At 42.1% G+C, this 22,299-nt stretch overlaps 1 protein-coding gene across 1 annotated transcript; it reads left to right on the top strand.

Annotated features, from left to right (window-relative positions):
* The first annotated feature begins 2,753 nt into the window (after positions 1-2,753).
* si:ch211-14c7.2 (uncharacterized) lies at positions 2,754-20,959 on the top strand. Its single transcript, XM_056441608.1, has 6 exons — positions 2,754-3,056; positions 3,695-6,784; positions 11,826-12,025; positions 15,597-15,718; positions 17,210-17,324; positions 18,445-20,959. The coding sequence occupies exons 2-6, from the start codon at positions 4,177-4,179 to the stop codon at positions 18,574-18,576; spliced, it is 3,177 nt and encodes a 1,058-aa protein (XP_056297583.1). The 5' UTR covers positions 2,754-3,056; positions 3,695-4,176; the 3' UTR covers positions 18,577-20,959.
* The last annotated feature ends 1,340 nt before the right edge of the window (positions 20,960-22,299 follow it).

Below are 22,299 nucleotides of genomic sequence, written 5' to 3'. Positions count from 1 at the left end.
AGTGTTTTATAACGTTCTTAGTCAGTCTAAATCATTCACCTGTTATTTTTAGTTCCACACCTTTAAAGGGTGACGGGGCTGGAAGCTGTAGCAACTCATATTGGGCATTAAAATACCTTCAGGTAAAAACATGCGCGGTGTAGCAGTTATGATCTATAGATACAAATGTTTAACCTTCTCACTGTAATTGTGATTTAGTAAGTCAAACTTTTGACTTGGTAGGTGAACATTAAAAGAAAGAAAGCGCAAATATTAACTTTTTTGTAATTCAAATTTAGGATTTAGTAAACATTACCATATTTAACATAACACTTTGTTGCAATAAGTATTTTTATTTAAATATTATTTATAAACGTGTCATGTTTGTTTTCCTTTACCTGGGAGAAATGGTCTGTTTTCATCAGGTTTATCCAATCATCTTCATTGAGCAATGTGTGGGAGACAACATCCTCATGGCCACCATGCAAATTAAACAATAATCATATTGGGGAAACTTCAGTCAGCATGCAACTGCAGAGTGAACATTGAGCTAAATGAAAGAGAACACATTTCAAGCCCAAATAGTAACTGCTCATTGTAATTATTATCTCACAAAGGCCAACATGCTCGTTACAGCTTCAATGTTCATCTATAGAAGCGCACAGCTGCATTTTGAAGCTATAGTGTCACGCTAATGTACACTGCAATGCCTGCAAGAAAAATAAACAAGCACTATCTCCAGACACAAATGTCTCGCCCCATTCATAGATGTTCCTCGTCAAATCAGGGTCATATCGTATATTACTCTATAAATGTCACGTGGTGGCAATGGAATTTAAACAAAGTTAATGGTGTAGCATTTCTAAAATGTAATGATGTTGGTGCCCCCCAGTGGTGAAATAAAAGCACCTGTATATATTATCATATGCTGATCAAAAAACATGTAGGAAATACTGCGAGGCCATTTACTGCTAGCTGCATGAAAAAAGGCACAGCAAATCTATTCTGAGCAACTTGTTACTCTCACCTTTAAATTAAATCAGTCACCAAGAAAGAAAGGGGGGGGGGGGCTAACTCAGTTTTATGCAGCGGTTTGAGACACAAAGGCACATGTAGGCTACGAGTATCCTCGAAAGAAAAAAATTGGAGAGGAGGGACTTTGCGAGAGGACGCGATAAACAATGCACACTGGTGCATGACGTCTTCCCATTGTGTGTGCGCGTGCGTGCGCGTGTGCGTGTTTGTCTTTGGATGAGTGTTCTCGATTTACTTATCAACTGCTGTGATGACGCTGTGCGACGTAGGCTACAATGACGAGAGTATGAGAGGATGTATGAGGAGCGAACAGTGCCGCAGAGAGGAGGGCGACTGCAGCGTCACCGGCTGCCTTCCTGTCCTCCGTTCTGCATCTGACAGTTGATGGAACACACTTCAAGGATGAGACGTTTTCTGAGGCGTAACAACTGGGACCGTTCAAATAATCAGAGGTGTCTTCTTTCTTATTTTCAGCCGGCCTGTCTCATCATCTCGTATGATTATCCCTTGAAGTTATATATATCAGAATCATAATCAGAATTCAGATTCTGATTTTATTTTTATATATATATATATATTATATATATATATATATATATATATATATACGCTACCGTTCAAAAGTTTGGGGTCATCCAGACAATTTCGTGTCTTCCATGAAAACTCACTTTTATTTATCAAATGAATTGAAAATTGAATAGAAAATATAGTCAAGACATTGACAAGGTTAGAAATAATGATTAATATTTGAAGTATTAATTTTGTTCTTCAAACTTCAAGCTCAAAGGAAGGCCAGTTGTATAGCTTATATCACCAGCATAACTGTTTTCAGCTGTGCTAACATAATTGCACAAGGGTTTTCTAATCAGACATTAGTCTTCTACGGCGATTAGCAAACACAATGTACCATTAGAACCCTGGAGTGATAGTTGATGGAAATGGGCCTCTATACACCTCTGGAGATAAGAAACCAGACGTTTCCACCTAGAATAGTCATTTACCACATTAACAACGTATAGTGTGTATTTTTGATTAATGTTATCTTTATTGAAAAAACAGTGCTTTTCTTTGAAAAATAAAGACATTACTAAGTGACCCCAAACTTTTGAACGGTAGTGTATATATTACCTATAGTGTGTGTTTTGTGTTTTATTTTTATCTTTTATTTATGTTCTAATGTGCACCCGCTTTTGTGATCCTGAAATGTCCCCACTGTGGGACTAATAAAGGAATATCTAATCTAATCTAATCTAATGCACAACTTTCAAAGTGCAATTTCAACGTTGGTGTAAAATGATGTGGTCTGCTTCACAATTAAAGAGTTTGAACCCATTGTTCAAGATGCAACTACATTTTTTCCTAACCCCCTAAAGTTGAAATTACTTTTGTTCTTGCTCTTTTTGCGCAACACAAGAACACACGAACACATTTAGAATGAACATATGAAATTATATAAAACACCAATTTATACAAAACCTGTTTACACTCCCACGGCATTAACAACCCCGCATACCATTTCGCTCTGCTCACGTCAACCACGTGCGGCACGGATCGCCTCTCCTATAGGTGGGCTGCAAGTCAAACGAGCTCTCCGTCATCCTGCTCGCTGAGCGCACCCGAGGCTACTGCGGTAAGATGCGGCGACGCACTATGACCAGCCGCGGAGGATAAGATGATGCGCAATGGCCGAACGAGTTGGTGGGGGGGGGGGGGAGCGAGACCGAAATAGGATTTCACTGTGTCGCTCGGCTCTAATTTAGACGATGGGGCCGAAGCAGATGCACGTTTGACTCATTTGTAGTGCTTACGCGCCAGTGGTGCAGGCCGACTGGATGGATGTGGCGGCGCTGATCCCACTCAAGAATGCTCCACAGCCCGAGGAGGGGTTGACGAGGATCCGCCTGTAAACAACAAGGTAGCAGGGAGACATTAAGTAGAAGACACTTCATTCAAAGCCTGCACGGGAGGCGAGATATGGATACACCTCTCCACGGGCATCTCGGTCTTTCAGGACACGTTGGCTGGAGATCCGGATTTTCCAGGTGCGGTGTGTGTGGTTCATCTTCAGAAGCAAAGCTTTCCGAGGATTATTTGATATGCGTTATCCAACCTTATTTGTATATCAAATACATCCTTGAAACTGTTTATGCATAAGCAGTGGATTTGTGGATTTACGGGCACCTGCATGGGTTTCATTTTCATTCTATGTGATGATTCTGTACGGCTGATGCAACAACCAATCTAATTGGCACCACGATGGACATGACGTGAATGCAAAAGACATTCGAAAAAACATTTTAATTAACGAAATGGGCCGGATTGTGTGATTGTATGAGTAGTTTGTGGAGAAGCCGCTTGGCTTCAGATGTAATGACCGTTGGCAAACTCACACACACACACACACCCACACGCACACACACACACACACACACACACACACACACACACAGCCATGATAGCTGTAATCCAGTTAGCTAAAGTGAATCCCAATCACTTCCCTCCGTGGAATTAATTAGGCATACGAGAAATTAATCGTTTTTCATTTATGTGTTTATTTACATGTTAATTACATCTGTTTGAATCTGCCTTCATTTTTTTTCCTATAAGAGAAGTAAAGCACACATGATATTATTTCATCTATCTGTCTTTAAATTCCTTCTTTTGTCCTAATTCCCTGCAGGTTGTTTTAAGACAGTTGAGACTGTCCGGGAGGCGGTGAAGCTCTGAAGACTGTTTTCACCGAGCATCCATCTGGAAGAGAACAAACTTCTCGTTATCCTCTCAGTCATCAGCGCTGACAGCTAGACGTCTGAACTGAGTGTTTTTTTCTTCTCTTCGCCTTGAGACTCTCAAAGTTAAGGAGCATTAAAGGGAAAACAGAGGCACGACTCGATCTCGCTGTCAGAAAAACAATGTATTCCTTTTTTATTGTTCCAAAACTCTCTTGCGGTGTCAAGTAAATGAATCAGTAAGAAATTCGCAAGAGCTATTTCATAATGCTTGGTGTAATTTTTCTAAACGAGGATATTTTTACCTTTGAGCTGTCACACTCTGAATCAAGAATAAACTCTTGATAGTGCCAGCATTCTCCTTTCTGGTCTGGACTTGACCCGACAGGCTGAATTTTTCAAAAGCATAAGCGAGGACTAACCAATAAAACATATGAGGCCAACAACGAGCAGCATGCTCCAGCAGAATAACAACAACAACTACCCCTGCCTGAATGTGTCAGGCTCCACCAGGGAGATGCTCCAGAAGTGCTCCCGAGCCTCTCTGCCCTTCCCCAGCCGAATGGAGCTGGGCCTGGGAGACCTCCCGCTGATCCGGGGCCTCCGGGCCTGGGCCCTGTGCTCCAAGAACCGGCGGAAGGCTGGTGGACTGCTGAGTGGAGGCCAAACCCCCACAGCTCCTCCTGCAGGCCGTGGGGGTCCGACTTCCTGCCCCAGGCCTGCAGATGTGTACCTGAGCGGGGAGTGGGGTCGCATGGGGTACGGCCTTCCCATGGGGCTGGATGCCCGGCAGGTTGGGATCGGATCTTTGGTAACAGTTGCCACTCTGAAAACCTCAGAGGGCAGCGGGAAGACACAGACCCAATGCCTCTTCCTCCGGACTGAGAAAGGGAGCTGTTTGTACTCCACGGCCAAACCCAGTTCTGGTCTGACTACCGGTGCAGCCTCTAGCGTGGTAGGGGGATGGCTGAGAGGGAAGACAGGAGGAGGAGCAGGAGGAGGAGGAGGAGGAAGTGACATCCCAGCCGGAAGGAGGGACAATGGGCCAACTCCGCCGTCACAAACCGGAGTAAACCGGGTTCGGGTACGATCCGGCCGGAGATGGAGGAAGTCTGGTAATGCAGCAGCCCGGGAGAAAGCCAACGCGAAAAGAGAGGGGCAGGAGAGTAGCAGAGAGGATCCTGCTGGAGAAATCACCCCCGAAGAAAGGCAGGAAGAGCGAGACAAAGGGGGCCTGGCCAGTAAACAGTCTCCCAGAAGGGAGGAAGAGGAAGTGTGCAGAAATCCTCGATGCTGCCACAGTGCTGCTCCCAAAACGTGTTCTCAGTGTGGAAAGAGAGCTCAGAGGAGGGAAAGCCAGGACGAATGCGATGGAGGTGAAAGTCCAAGAAGAGGCGACTCAAACAGGCCGACTGGTGAGGTGAAAGGAATGAGGAAGGAGAGGCAAAAGAATGAGGAGGAAGACGGCAAGGGGGGCTTCTGCGGGTTAGAGTCGTCCAACTCATCATTGGCTGTACCTAACCTCGACCTAGAAGCGAAACCCTTTCACCCACAATCCCACAGCGGCTGTGATGTTGAAGAGATTAGAGAAGTCGAGAGCAACGAGGAGCTGAGGACTCAAACCTCTCAAGACGAAGATGATTATTCAGGGAGAGAGAAGGATACAAACTCTGAAGTTATGAAATTGCATCCCGGACATAATGATTTGATTCATAGCCACTCTGGGCAGGTGACTGATGACTTTATATCATGTCCCTTGCATGTGGAAGTAGATAAAGAATCAGGGAAAGAGATGGAGAGCGTTGAGGAGGAAGAGAGCATCAATCAGACTCCTGCTGACCTCTCGGTTGTATCGGTCTGGTGTGAGGACATCTCCGTCTCCGTCTCCGACTGCCCTGCCGCCATCAGCACTGCAGTCCCCCCTGAGCCCTCCGCTCCAGTAGAGGGCAGCACCTGCAATGCAGATCCTCTGATTTGTGGGGTTCAAGGAGAGCAAGAGAACAGCAGAGGGGATCACCTCGAGGGTTATCGACAAGGCTTGGCAGACTCAGTGGTCGTGGGTACAGAAGAACTGGTCGTCACTAGATTTGAGCAACTAGAACCAAACCTCGTGGCTGACGAGAACAACACTGTGCACGAGAGCGCAAGCAGAGAAGCCCAGTCTTTCATTCCAAATGTGGTTCGCCACAGTCAGCTAGAGGAGCGGGAAGCTTCATCTTTGCCTCTCAGACACGGAGATCCTTCCATCTTTGAGACAGACGTGAGGATCGTGACAGGAAACGCTTTCAACTGTAGTACAACTCAGCTGAACAGAGCCAAGCGGAGGGATGAGTTGGCGTGGGGAAATAGAAAAGAGGAGTCAGAAGAAGAGAATGTAGGGAAGAGAGTAAAACCTGAGGAAAGGGATGAAGCTGGGGCGATTTGGAGGAGGGAGGGCACTTGCGACGAGCTGGATGACAGTGATGGTAAAGGTCATGAGGACACAAACAACACAGATAGTACCATCTGCAAGGGTGATGATAAAGAAGCAACAATAAACGGTGCACTGAAAGACAACCTCCTGGAGTTGGCCGATGAAAGCAGAGGAAGGAAGGAAGAGGTCGGAGACACCTGTGGACAAACAAGCATCACCCATGTTGAAGCAGATGGAGAGGCCAGCGCGAACGTCACTAATGTTGCCTATGCTGATCCCTCCCTGGCTAATCCTGCCCCCTCTTCGCCCCCCTTGGGATCCATGGCAACCAGCCTGCCCTGTCTGGAAGCGGTGGAGGAAGAGGAGGAGGAGGAGGAGGAAGGGTTCGGAGTGCCGGCAGAAGACGAAAAAGGAGGCCAGGAAGGGAACGGGAGGTTTGGGAGACCACCGAAGGAGCCGGTCGAGGAGGAGAGCGGCTCCACCGTGGCTACTGAGGAGAGGAGGAACGAGGAAGAGGTGAAGGAGGAAGATGAGTTTGGAGTATTCATGCAGGCGGAGGGAGAGCCGGCCTGGAGCGGGGGGGACACCATGTCTGCCTCAGTGCATTGTGGGAGCAGAGGAAGTGTTGGTGAGTCTCACAATTGTTAGTGTGTCTCTTTCTATGTCTTCTGGCTGTACTTCCCCTCTCTCCCTTTTCCTTTTAGTATGTCTCTCGCCCCTCTGGGAGCTTTCGTAAGTTTGCATTTCTGTTTGACAAAGACATGAGACGGAGGATCCTTTGGTTAACGGCAACAACGCCGACATTTAAAGGCTTCAGAAGTAAAGCAGTCGTTTAAAGATTTCAGAAATGTTCAGATTTAGAGCACTTTCAAACTTGCTCAGAGTATCAGTTTTAATCTGTTGTGCCATTTCAGGAATGCACACACACACTCTCTCTCTCTCTCTCTCTCTGTTTTAAAGGGCCACAGACAATCACATGGACTCTATGTCACAGTTAATCATTCTGCTTTGTAACCATGCTGTTTGTAGGAAATATACTGTAAATGTGATGTTCCTCTTGTTATGGTATGAATTAGTAGCCATAGTTTTTTTATGAGGTAATCAAGGAGACTTTTTAATTCCATCCACACTTAAACTGCTTCGCATGCAGTAATGATGCAACACTGACAAAACAGTAATGCAGACTCGGAGGAGTTATTTTGGACGCTTTTGGTTCCGCATGTAACTTTAGCCTTCATTTTTTCCATCCACAATATTACGTGAATCACAGTTAGAGCACATAACTCTCCTGCTTAATTAAATCAACAAAAGATATGCGTTATCTAGAGATGAGATAAGAAGTTAACTGCAGCTCTGCTTTTGCCTTGCTTCTTCTTCATGGGCAGGGGTCCCCAAACTTTTTCCTGTGAGGGCCACATAACTTTTCCCTTCTCTGATGTGAGCCGGGGTCAGTTTGTAACAGATAAAATGTGTGACGATCGCAGGGGTGCCTAAATGTAAAAATGTATTGTTTTCCAGAAAGCCACACATAACCAAATATTAATAACCCTTTCCGGGATCTTCACAGAAAAAAAAGTCAGGAAATAAATAACACTATTTATGAAATAAATAATAACCAAATACCCCTCTCTGGGTTCTTCACAGAAAAAAAGGTTATTGAACATTAACTTTTTGTTGTGCTTTCTGTGTTCAGCGGGCCGGGGTCAAATGTGGAGGGACCACTGTTCATGGGTATTGGTTTATTTAGAGCCGTCCATCTCCCATTGGCGAAATGATAAACAAAACATGATTTCTCAGAAACAAAGTTGAGATAAAGAAATCTGATTAGATAAACCTATGTAATCATTAAATTAACTTGGAGGGCCACATGATTCACTGTGAATGACAAATACGGATATCGTACATAAATCTCACAAACACACTTGTATAGTCATTTTAAAGCAAAACTACTAAATAATAAATAAGGAAATAAATAATGTCAGAATCATCAACAGAGCTCTGAGCAGAAATGTCAACTGAATGACTAAAATAATCTAACAAATTGAATTGTCTATTATAATAACATTCAATTTTTATTATATAGTCAACAAACAGACTCTTTGTGCCTTTTGGTTTTTCTTGTGTTCATCAGTCTTTATGTTACCTCATTATGCCGCTCTAGCTAATTAACTTAGCCCATTGCGGGGCCAAACAAGGCTAAATCGGGAGTTTGCTCATTGTTTATTTCCATTCATCCACCTAAAAACACAATTTCTGTGATTTTTTTTATACTTAAAAAAATAATAATTATCAGTAGAGCACACTATTCCAGTGTTTTTCAACCCTTCAATCCCGTACTTTTGAAGGGTTACTTCACCCAAGAATAACAAAACCATATATTTTTGCTTAGGTTTGGAGATAATTCGCTTTCTTTCAATAATCCACATAACATTTCCAAATTACATTAGTAGTTCCAATGAAAACATAATTAATTTCCACTGTATTGAGGCCTAACATTTAGGTGACTATTAAACTGCTATTAAGAACTATTAAAGTGAAAAATACATCAACACATTTAATTATATTAATATCAAAGACTCCTTGCTAAGTCCCGCCCCTTGAATGCCAATCATAGCGCAGCATTGGTCAGCAGGGTAGACTACGAACAGGCTCTGCTTCATAGATTCTCATGCAGTTATTTCAGACTGGTTTTGTGGATTTGGAGCGAGTCATTGTAAACGTTGTCTAAGTGATATAGTGGGCTCCAATGATAGCTCTGCTTTTCAAAGGGTCAATTTTCAGACTTTCAAAACATCGTTGTAAAAAAAAAATCAGATCTGCAATAATATTGAAAGTTACAGTATTGTGGCACGGTAGTTTAAATGCAATTCAAATGCTTATTGATACATTAACACTAATTTAACGCCATTGTTGCTTAAGGCAGACTTGATATTCATTCTGATGGATTACATATTCAAGCTAAATGGAAAAGAGTTTGCTAAATGATGTTCACACCATACAGAAATGAAGAGAAGACAAAAATACATGTAATATATCTACACAAAACACAAAAGTGCAGTTAGCTTAAATGTTTTTCAAGGAAATCCAGTACATGACAATATAATTGCCTGAAACCAACCCATTCTCACTCAGCTCATCAAATGCCGACCCTTGGTCAGTAGCCCTCGAATTAGTATCAGACACACGTGGCTTTGAACTAACCCACTCATGCAAACTCATCTTCGTCATTAGAGCAACTGACGAAGCAGAGAGAGCATAAAGATCTGCTTTGGGAGAAGGTCAGGGTGGAGGGTTGGGCCATGAAACCAAATCAATGTATTTTTACCAAACTAGTTTATTATTTTAGCCCAAACAATAATCTATTCCTCAGCCTTCCCTAATGTGTTTATTGCTTAAACCTAACCACGAAAACTAAACCTACATTGAAAGTCTTTGAGAACTGTCCGTATGTGTGCAACAAGCGGAAGAAATTACACGCCGTCCCTGAAATGTTCAAAACTGATGCTGGAGGCAAACCTAGCGCATCATAGTTAGACGCGTAGGGCCACTCAAGTTATTTAATTGCATGACATATAAAATGATTGAAATAATAAACGTGTTGATCTTGTGATATACATGGAGAGTTGTTTCTTGCCCTGGAAAGCACCATGTGGCCCTGCAAGGGAAACTATTCTCCAATCTGTCCTGACCTGAATTCCTAACAAAGCTCTCCTTCTTGCTTCGCAGTATTAATCATTCAGAGTTGGGTTCAGGGAGGAAGGAGGCAGAGAACAGGGCTCCTCCTGTTAGCCTGAGGTTATGGGGCAACGGGTGGAAGAGAAAGTCTCACAAAGGCGACTGAAGTGTCATATATAGATGCGTCATGCAGCGTCTGAGCAGTGGAGGATACAATGAGACACAAATATCTACTCGTCATGCAGTGCAGCTGAAAAAGAAAGGGGGATGTTACCATCCCACATTTTACTTTCTGATACCAAATGTCAGGGGTTTGACAGATATAGATACAATACCAATTTAAAATCTGTGTTCCTTTGTGAAACTGATCTCTCAGGTGTAAAATAATATCAGACTGAAACTACACAGCAATTCTGAAGTAATGGTAGAGACTTTCAGACGACATTCTTCTTAGGCTTGTGCAAAATGTAAAATTATATTAATTTCTAAAGTCTCTAAAGTGTGCTGGTACAGTTTTACAGCGACAGAACATTATAACTGTTGCTCGGATAGTGGTTGAAGTATGAGCCGATATCCCCAAATCTCTGTGTGTGTGAAACTAAAACTATATTTGGCTAAATACCACCTAAATACACCTAAGTCTGTTGACATTTGGTTGAACCAGGTATCGGCCCCTTTGTTGAGGCTCCCTGAGACTTTGACAAAAACCAACCAACACAATTTTAATCTTTACAAAATTTAATATATATTTATATATTATTATTTTTTTCCCAGTGGTAAATCTTTGAAAGGGAACACCTGTTATCTTTGAGTTTGAGGTATTATGTCACTGAAAATAAATATTTGTTTTTTATATTTGTTGAACTAAAATGTGTCACATCCTATTACATCACTGTCAAGCGACTTTCCCTCCAGGTGGCTCATCAGGGTATGCACAGCCCCGCCCTCAATAAACTGTCAATAGATAAATAAAAATAAATAGAAGTCACATAGAAAAATAGAGCGTTTAATTCTGCGTGTTCGTATTAATTAGTTTTCACTGCCAACGATATGTGGCGAGAAGTTAACATACAACAAAGATATAATGTTGAAAGATTCTCCCAGACAAGCTCACAGTATTTGCTGAAAAGTGTCAAGCTGCAGACGAGGGAAGAAGAGTTCGAAAGAGTTTGATTTCTAAACTGCTGCAGCAAATAAATCTACTTTCACGAAGTCTTCAAACTCAACTACTGCTGCTGGTTCTGTGGCATCTCGTGAGACGGCGACGAGTCCGTTAGAGAAAATGTGTCCGTCCTCGGGAGCGCTTCATAACTTCTCCGTCCTCAGTGCTCTAGTATAAAACTCTGGCGTAGTGAAAACGTAGCAGAAGATATGCGTTTATTAACGGGAAAGGTAGTAGTGTGGACATGGCCGAGTTATTTCATTCAAATAATAAGTTATTGCATTTAAATCATCCACAAATATGGGGAGGGTTCAGGACCTGCATAGGTGTCTTATTAATTAACCTCAAAGTCGGCCGACACATGACAGTGTATTTTTGTTTGTTTGATATTATTATAGCTCGTAAAATAGCAAAACAACGTCAAGAACTGTCTTTATTCTGGTTCTATGATTTCATAAATATAATAAACTATAGTTTTTTGTATATATAACACGACTTTATATATAAACTTGTGCGGCTCCAGACACATTTTATTTGGTGGAAAATTGGGCAAAAAGGGTCTTTGGATAGGAAAGCTTGCTGACCCCTGGGTTAAACTGACCCTTTATATGGTAATTGTCAGTATTAATCTAATCTTCAATGGCATGGACGAAGTTATGATTGTAAATGTCGGTTGTTTCCCACCGTTAGCCATCTGTTTAGCTAGCTAAACCATTCAAAGTCATCAGTCATGGCAGAGTAATCGGAATGATGGCAAAGCCGAATGGAAACACACCACAACACAACAGAGACTGTACGCTGTAATATTAACTGTGTCTGTGTCTGAAAACAGCACTTGAAAATCACGCCATCGCCGGGGAGTCGACCCCCTGGACACCAGGCTGGACGGACAGCTCGTTCCACCAATCGGACGACACCTGGACAGCCTTTTCTCAAGAGTCGTCCGATGAAGGTCGAGATGTGTTGGGACAGTGGTGGCCGACCAGCGCCGCGGGAGGGAGCAGAGACAGCCTCTCGGCCAATCAGACTCTGGTAAAGTTGTGCTTGTGTGCTCGGCCTCTTTGTGACGGCTTCCACGAAACCCTGAAGTAGAAATGCAACCTCACATCTTCTTTCTGGTTCAATAGCATCTATTTCTCTGAACATTCACAACCAAACTCTCTATGATTAGTCCGTTTGGATCTTCAGCACCGTGTCATAGTGGCCCAGCTTTACTGGCTTGGGCTGCCTGGTTTTGACTGCTGTACCATCGACCTGTGATGTTGAGTGCAAGAGTCATTTACCAAGTACTCTCTGCATCACATGGTAACAATATGTAAATCTGTGGGCACAGCTGGAGTGTGCAGCATTGTACTCCTTTTACATTGTTGGGCTGGGCGAGAAATTAATTGGGCTGGGCAATAAATAAATTAATTAATTCAATTCAATTCAGTTTCAATTAATGATCATGCATCATCTTTCAATGGAATCAAATCGTGATGAGATATTGTGGAACGCAATAACGTTGTCTAAGTTGATACGAGCAAGCACGTAGCGAGTAAATAATGTGGTTATTTCATATAAATTATGGATATATTGATTTACTAGAAATCATGCTATATGGTGATAGAACATTTTGGTCATATTTTCCCAGCCCAAATTGGATAGTTAAAATCCTAGCATTCTTCCTCCTGAGCAAAACATACACGCCCCCATTACCAATTATGCATCTCGACTGGCAATGGAAGATTAATATGTTGTGCTAGTAACAGCTAATGTTGCGATGAGGAGCGGGCTAGCAGCTCAAGAGAAAGAGAAATTAAAGTCCTCTAAACACAATTTGGCACCCTGTGAAAAACCAAGCAGCTGTGCACTCAGTCTACAAATCTTCACTCACTGCTTTTCATTCCAGTCCCTTATCTGTGTCTGCTTTGTGCCTCATTTTAGTAATGCTGTGTATATTTAGCATAAAGTCTTCAAATGCCTTTAAGCCTGGATCAACTTTAGCTCCACCTGCTTCATCTACAATTCCCCAAATAGCTTGTAAAGTCCCCCAAAACTGGTGTTTAAGATGTCTGCCTTCAGCCAAAGACATACGTATGACCTTGTAGTTGCTCGCATTATTGATGGTTCATGAACTATATGACTAGTCGGGCTGCTCAATTATTAGAACATTCATCGATCACAAATAAAGTGCTTCCTCAAGTAACAGCCAGCCACCAGGGACCATCGGCATGTATCGGCTTCACTTTTGGGAAGCTGACAAATGTTGCTGAATTTTGCGGCAGCCAAGAGTAGAAGAGGAATGTTGGCGCTGAGTTACTGTGACCCGTGAAGGGGAAACCAAAAAAGCACTAAATTCAGTTGAAGATTAACTTGATTTTAAGTCTGATATTAGTACATTAGCAGGCATGTAGCAGAACATAGTAGTAGCACAGTGCATCTAAAAAAAGTTTCCCTAAAGTTAATTGATAATTGTGTTAAATAACTGTCAATATTGATAAATTTTGGCCATAATATAATTACTAGTTCTCTGTTCTGTCTGTGGTGGGTTCCTGGTGAATATTGATGCAAAATGATGATTTTATTGAAACTCTTGTTTATTTACAAATTGACATCCACATTTGATTTTCACTGTTAATTTTTTCTAGATCGATGTCATATTTTTTCAAACAGTGGTGAAGTTGTGGCCAGAACTCACCGTCAACATCCCCAATGCTTCTTCTCACCTAATGTTTATGTCACTTTCCCAGATCTGGGCCTACGTTATAGGTTCAATCTTTAAAATACCAATATGGCAAATTGCTCATATTTTGCTCAAAGATTTCGCCTCCAGGATCTCTTTCAGTCTGGAGCATATTTTCTAAAAGATGAGTCAGACAGAAAATAGTTTGCAATTATTGATGAGTCAGACATAGAACCGAAGAGAGCCAGCGGTAACCGCACCGCCCCAGGGAAGCTGTTAGGTTGTAGTGGATTTTATGTACACTTGCACATGTAAATAAGGAAGTCTTATGTTTTAAATAATGCATATAGAAAGATAATTTACATAGTGGATATTAGGGAGGAATATTCCGATTAATGTATTAAGAAGCATAGACAAGCATATCGCTGTATTATATGTGTAACTGTAATGTTGATTTGATGAGGTTTATTGTTATCACAACTGTAGGATGTGGACAGTATGAATGAGATTGGTTTTATTATGGTAGAGGTGCGTTTCCCTTGAGATCCTAGCTGGTTTCCTGTTTAGGCTCTTATTCTGAAGTCTAAAACCGGGGGTCGGGCTCTAAACCGGAAGCGGAAACCAGCTGTTACTCTTGGCGCAAAGCTCAGTCTCTTTTGAAATGCTGAGCAGGAGAGAGCACATGCCATCGGGGCACTGATTAAGAACAACACACAAACTGGGAGCTTTAAGCTCACTAAATGGAGACTGTAAGTACTAATCTTATTTGTGAGACATTAGATTGTCTGTCTGATTATTGGAGGTCGACAGAAACTTTAAAGCAACCAGAAATGACTGTCAAATAAATACTCTTAAATGCATCCCTAGTGTTGAGACTTCTTCCACAAAACACATCGCTCCATCCAGACTCTTTTGAACCCTTTTTTACTATTTTAAAGCCAAAGTAAAGTATTGCTCTAAGATTGCTTTAGTAAAACAGGTGCGTCTCAGACACAGAAATAGTGCCCTTCCACTGTATTTAATATGGCTTGGTCCACACATGAAATATTGCCCACAAACAACAAGTGGTCCACCAGGAGGTTTTTGAGGTTGAGTTATTAAGGTTGCTTTAGATTGTGCCGCTAACAACATAACAATGTCTTCACTTGACTTCCAGCTGAGGGATAAATGTGTTGACACAGGCTGACTTCTGGCTTCACGGCCCCTGAGGCCCCCGAAGTAAATCAGTGAGAACCATTAACACCCACTATACGGCAGATACTTTCTGTTTATTAATCCAGGCCATATTTATCAGGACAGTTGTACCCCAAAGGACACTGTATGTTAACCTAGACGTGCCTTAAATAAACGGGTCATGGATCATTTCAGCTAGTTATTATTTATTCATGCTTTGGGGTATCATTTAATCTGCATAAATACTTGAGGCCACTTCTTAGACGTGGTTGAATTTTTGTGGTTTTGTGTACATTGTATTTGGTGCTAGCCGCTTCTGTGACTGTATCATCGGATCCAAAAACATAACGAAAATATTGTATATTTAAAGCAAATGGACCCAAAACGATATAACCTCCGTATTCAGAAGTAATGATGTGCCGTGCTGTCCCTTTTTATCTGTTTCCTGCACAATCGCCATTGAAACACAGCTCAGCCTGACATCGCCCTGCAGGGTTGGGTGGTTACGTTTTCAGACTTGAAATTAGTTTTTCTTTGTTAGAGTGATTTTTTCTTCTCCCAGTGGACATTAAACACAGCGAAAAGATGCAGATGAAAAATGAGCTCTGCCGAAAGCTGCAGTGAAGGAAAGTGTTGGGGCGAAAACTGCTTTAATGACTTGTGCTTATAGCGCCATGACGAGGCCTTCAAGAACTTCCTATTTCACAGGGTTGCAAAACTCTGGGCTATCGTAGGAACTGATGAGGTCTCTTTGTCTCCCTGTAGGAGTCTGTCTTAACTGAAGCCTTCCCCTCGTTGCCTCGGTCGTGCTCTTGTGACCCCTGTGACCTCCATACTGTCCCCACACTGGCCCAGCTCCTCCGGGGCAGAGCCAGCCATGACCATGGGTAGGCGAACCACCTCCACTGAGCCCACTGCATGTCCATTATTCACTGTCTATTGATCTGCTGCAGCATTTACCGGCTGTGTTGACACATTCCTCCAACTTATATTAGGATATTTCACAATCCATAGAAGAAAGTAAACAACATGACTTTTAATCAGCTTTAGGGAAATGACGTTGAGCCTTCTTTCCTGTCAGAAGCTCATGTTTACTATAAATCTGACAAGAAATGAATACCGAATTATTTTTGGAGGGGGATTATATCCTCCTGCAGCTTCCTAGTGATGTTCATTATTATATTCAAATCCAAACATTTAAATGTTGGGCCAAGTCGGTTTGATTTAGCGTCATAATGCTATTTTTCTAAGCCCTTCAAAAGATGTTTTCCCACATCGCCTGACATCGTTTTTTTACATAAAGACGTTTCTACATCCTTATCAATATTCAGTGTGCATTACCGGCAGTAACTTGGATGCCGTTTTTCTTTCTACTGCTCCCGTCCACAGCCTCTTTACCTCGCCCTGAGACTTCTAGCACCCTCTCCGAAGGCACCTGACTCCATTAACAAAAACAGGAATTTTATTTAATTTCTTACTAAAAAAATCTGAATTTACTGTTTCAGTTCTCTCCAAACTTTGCACCGCTAACTCTGACTGAGTTAGTGCTAGCAATAACTTTATTCATAATGTATTGGTTAGCTTACTTTGGTATATGGAGTTTCCGTTTTGAAAACTTGGAAAAGAGTGCAGACGGTCTCAACCTTTAACAATAATTAATTAATAATACCAAGAGGAAATCATGTGTTTTCTAATGTGGGGATATTTTGTCCTGATGAATCTGTCAAGAACAGAACTTCTTCATTACACATAAAAATGGCATGACATAACATATGTCACCCAATTAAACAGGAAACTGCTGTTAACAAGTGGGAATTATCTCCCTTAGGAATACATTTTCAAACAGTTTAAAAGTGTGGGATGAAAGAAAAGGAGAAATAAAAAAGAAATAAGTGTTGCACATTTCGGCAGGTGCATCAGCACTCTTTGTTTCTACTTATTCGTGTTTCGTCTAAGTCAAGAATGGGATTTTTTTGTGTGCAAATGTGTATTTATGTTGGAAACAAGATGGTAATGTAGAGTTATGTGGTATGAAATACTATGTTTTACCAAATGTAACCGATTGTGGCCACCATGTGGGTAAAGTGGTGAACTGCAAGGTGGAGACTCCACTGAAAACAGGACATAAATATCCGATATATATCAAGACTATCCTTTGTGTTTATGACTGATTATCACACATTCGCCAAGAAAATACTCAGTATATAAAATAAAGTATTATCATAAACACAAATAGTCCCTGACTGATCATTTGTGTTTCCGTTGTCCAGCTTTAAAAACCTTCTCTGTGAATGAAGACTGTCTCTGACCTTTCTGCACTGAGACAACAGCCTTTGACCCCTTGCTTCCTGTGCGTTGTTCTCCTTTGACCCACGCAGGCTATTGGACGGTTTCCACGACTTGAACAAAATGATCTGTCAGAGATACAAGAGAGCGAACGGCGTGTCTCTGGACCTGCTGCTGAGGACTTTGCACCTGCAGCCGTTGTCCGCCGTAAGTAGCATTTAAAAACACAGGAAATGGCCGTATTTTGAGTTGACATCCTGCTGACGTGTTTCAGTGTTCAGCATTCTGTGAGAAAACGCGACAAATCACATGTTACATTAGATGATATCTCTCTCCACACACACATCATGCACACATGCTTTCTACGCATTAATTCCCTGCAGAGGAATTAGCGCTTAGAGTCCGTTTGTTAAGCTCCGAGGTTGTTGAAGTGAATTTGCCACGGCTGTCTTTGAAGATTGTAAAATGACCAAAGAAAACCGCAGCTCCATTCAAATGAAGTGAACACTGTTATATGCAAAACACTCCGTGCACAAAAGGCAGGCTGGTCTCACAATTTGACTCAAACCATGTGAGGAAACTACAGGGCAGCAGATAATAATAATAATAATGCTTTTCATTTTTATCGCACTCTTCCTTCAAAGAATCTCAGAGTGCCAGATGAGTGATTCACTGCTCCACAGTCTTCTCCTTGGTGGAGCAGAGGAGGACAACATTACACCGACAAACCCTTTTTTACCTTACCCGAAAGCCACAGTAGTTGTCAGTCATGCAAATTGTCAAATTGTCAAATTTATTGTTTTGTTCATTTAACCCTCCTGTTGCCTTCGGGTCATTTTGACCCGATTCAATGTTTAACCCTCCTGCCGCCTTCGGGTCAATTTGATCCGATTCAATGTTTAACCCTCCTGTTACCTTTATATTTACTGACATATTTTACCCTTGAGGTCAATATGACCCCAGCTATTAAAATCTCCAGAAAATTATTAGAATTAATATTGTTTTCCAAGTTTAAGTGTGAGGTACTTTATGTTTGTTTGTTGACTCCCGAAAGAACACCGACATTAAACATTGAATCGGGTCAAATTGACCCGAAGGCGACAGGAGGGTTAAATGTAGCTTTAGTTCAATCAAATCCTCGCATAGCACCAAATACTTTTGTTAAATCATATTTGTAGTACAAAAAATGTCTGTTGACCAACAGTTCGATGAATGAACTTCATCCCTTCAGCACTTTATCGCACAGTAAAGCACTGAGTGACTGATTCTAGCAGCTGTTCAGTTTGCCTAACATCACTTCTGCATCGTTGTGTTCGCATCTTTACAGGAAAGGAGACCTAACCCCCGGACAGCCAATCGCCGCCTCTCCTCCGGCCTGCCCTCGGCCAATCGGCACGCTCAGAACGCTGCCGCTACGCGACGGCTGTCCTACGACTACAACAGAAACGTCGTGGAGTAATAACTATGCGGGCTCAGCTCTGGTTGGACTGTGAATCTTCCACGTTTGCCTGAAGAACTGCCGGGTGTTAACCCCGGCACGGCGGCACGGACCAACAGCAGGTTTCTAAAGAAGCTGTGGATTTACAACATGTGTACTATCTGCTCATCAAACACTGACTGACCTTTCGACACTTTGCACTCTCCCTGGTTATTTAAAGCTGAGCCAGTGAGGAGACGCAACCTGGATGAAAACGGTTGTGTTTCAGAAGTCGTCTCCTCCAGCTCCTGTTGATGTATACTGGCGGAGTGTTTCCATGATGTGCCATCTTGTTCACCACCACCCTCCGACTGTCATTTTAAGTTACCAGGTCGTAACTATGGAGGAAAAGTCAAGAACCTCATGATGTCACAACGTCAACCTGGTATTTTTCCTTCCTGTTCAGTTATTATCTGAAATTGTACCTTTAAAAGAAATATTTTCTCTGTGTTAGAGCTGCTGTTTTTGACATGAGTTGTCTCATCGATTGAAATGTTGCAGTGGCCATTCACGGCGTACCCTGTTCACAGTGGGTGGGTGGCTTGGCACCTTGTCCCAGAAGTGCTGCAGAAGAGGTTGTAATGTTGGTGTATCCAGCACCCTGCAGCATCAGTGAGCCGCGGCCTGTACAGCCCCGATAGCGGTGACATGCTAATGTCCACAGAGCCCTGAAGCTCCTCCCCCCTTTTCATATATAAAAATATCCTAGCGCCCAAATTGCACCAGTCAACAAAGCACTCCGTGGGGAACCCAGCAAAACCCCCATCGAGTGTGAAGTAGGTCAGATACGGGGTTCCCCAGATATGCGGAGGACACGCAGACAGACAGAGTAGTCCTGCGTTATGGTTTATTAAATCTCATTGGGTTGAGTCAAACAAAAACATTGACTTGCAAGAAATGAATGATTATAAATAAATATCACCTTGTTTTTTTCTTACATTCGCAGGGCTCTCAAGTTTTGAAGACAGGCAAGAGTGACATTTCCATCACATTAAATAGCCGAGAGTTTTTTTTCAGCGTGAGAAATACGATGTGTGGCGGGAGTGCGTGACTTAAGACCGAAATGCGTGAGTGTCACGCTCAATGCGTGACACTTGAGAGCCCTGCATTCGTCGTTTTGGATGGTGAGCATGGATCGCTAACGAGCTTATCTTTTAGCATCGGCAAACAGTTCATCCCCGCTTCTCCTTTTCTTTTCTTTTGCAAAATATGTTTATTATCCAGAATATGAATTTTCTCTTTTTCTTCTCCACCAAAGAGATGTCTAACTCAATCCAATGAGATTTAGTTTTTCTTCTTCTGGAGTGATTCTTTCTAGCTATTCTGTATCATTAAGTGCCAAGTCTGATATATCGGGGCTTTCCGGAGAAAACTAAATTTGTTGTTATACTTTAAAATACACAAACACAAATCTTCCGTCCGCTTCTGAGAAAATATGTTTTGTCTGATAAAAAAATAATATTTGTTTTGCTTCAAATCTATTAACACAGTGGCTTTGACCTCGTGACCACAGGAAATCTTTATTCAAACACGTAACAGAAACCTGCTGGCCCGACATATCTCTTCAAATAATTCCAGCTGCATGTCAAAGCATTCATCCCCCCCCCATTTCTTGTATTTGAATGATAGAAAGAACACAGATCATGTGATCCAACTGGAGATCATTGTTTTTACTTGCCCCATGCTGAAGATATTATGGGATGTCTGAAAAAAAATTCAATTTTTCATTTTGCAGAGCGATGCATGTGCTTTCATTGTGTATTTACCACGGAATAGCCAAGAATTTGAAATGAGTCTTAGAAAAACTGATTTGGTTCCTGGTAGAACAAGTGTGTCTTCCAGTCAGTGCCAACAGGAACAGTGATGAAAGTGCCAATGTTTACGAGGAGCGACGCCGACAGGTTCAGGAGGAAACATCGCCTCTTGTTCCTCAGACACGCTGAAGTGGACTCAAACCTGACATCTCTCCAAGGGACGTTTCTGTTTGTCTTTGTCCCTCTCCTTGAGTCCACTTCACAGGAAACACTTGAATCTAGAAGCCAATCAAAACAATGTTGTCATTGTTGTTTTATTCATTTTTATGATAATATTGTTCACATGACCATGTCAATGATGCACTGTACAATTTTAATTTAGACATACTGTCAAGCATTGTCACCTCAGAAGGTTTATTTCGCTCTGTTGTATATTTCACTTCATGATATTCAGAAACAACCGTGTGTGTGTGCGCGTGCGTGTGTGTGTGTGTGTGTACAAACTACAAATTGCTGAAAAAGAACAAGATGAATATTTTCTGATCTGTTCGAAGGATGAAGGAGGAGTATGTTGCCTTGGTAACCGATGTAATAAAACAATACTGTGTGAAGGCTGGTTGCTTCCTGATGACATTCACAAAATATATCTTTACTATTATACGTAAGTACTGAGACTTTGCATTAAGCTCGTGAAAGAATTGGATGAAGAGTAACGGGCATTTCAAATTCATTGCAATCCTGTCATCACATTTTTACAGGATTACTCAGATCTGAATGCAACATAGAGGCGCCTCGCTTCAAACATTTTGGGAAACAATCGTGGTGAAAATGATGATGAAGAGGTACTGTGAAGGTGCACCGTCTCCCCCTGACTACGAGTACACAGAGGCGAGCAAACAGATTAGATAGCACACGTGTTGAGGTGCACGTATGCATGCATGGACTCACACAGGATTGTGCATACAAATGAGACAATGAGCATTTACTGAACATGACACTGAGACCACAGCTCTGTGTTTGCCCCCTCTTTATTTTTGTTTGTTTTTTACACAAACACCACAAATAGTGGGGCAGATAACAGCATTTTTTGTTGAAGAATCGTACAAATGTGGATACAAGCACCAAAATTGGCACAATTACTCTATGGATACTGCTCTTCCAATAAAGAACGTTAGCCAACGCAAAAAAAGCTCATGTCGGCCGCGGCGGCCATTTTCCCCCCCGCCATTATCAAAATATGCGTTTTCCATGATATCTCCTGAAAAAAACATCAAAGCACATATAAGATGATGTCAACCCCTATGTTTTGATGGTCAAGGATTGCAATGATACCATAGACAGCATCATTGAATGCTTTGTGGCATTCATGGCCACCATTTTGCCTTCCTCCATAGCCAAATTCTGTATTTTGCGTCATATCTCTTCAGCCAAACACAATAAATGAAAAGTGGGAATGTCTACCCCTATGTTTTGATGGTCAAGGATTGGTTCTTCAATATGAAGCATCATCCAGTGCCAAGGAGGGTGCAAAGCACACCAGTCACCATGAACAGACAGAACATGCTCAAATATCATTCCTTGATAGAGTCAATAAGCTAACCAGTGTCCTGGAGGATCTTGGGAATCCTTTTGCTGAGGAGAGCCATGATCTGTTTTCACTAAACACAAAGGATATTGCAAACCCAAGTGTCGCTGTGTTTATTCATACCCACTTTGAGAGAGGTCGAGCCCGTTTCCAAGAGTTCATGAAAGGATTAGAGGAAAAAGAGCCCAGGCTTTATGAGCCTATCAAGAAGAACTGCACAAACTTCTTCCATCATGGCTCACCCTCAGTCAATTGTTCAAAAGAGAAAGTGCTGAAGGAGGACTGCCAGCTTTTCTCCAAGCTTTTTATCTCATGTCAGAGCAGAGAATGTGATCTCAAAGAGTTTTTTAAACATGAGAATCAGCC

The sequence above is a fragment of the Pseudoliparis swirei genome, chromosome 20, assembly GCF_029220125.1.
Source record: "Pseudoliparis swirei isolate HS2019 ecotype Mariana Trench chromosome 20, NWPU_hadal_v1, whole genome shotgun sequence".
In the NCBI taxonomy this organism is placed as follows: domain Eukaryota; kingdom Metazoa; phylum Chordata; class Actinopteri; order Perciformes; family Liparidae; genus Pseudoliparis; species Pseudoliparis swirei.
This window is presented reverse-complemented; position numbering and strand designations above follow the sequence as displayed.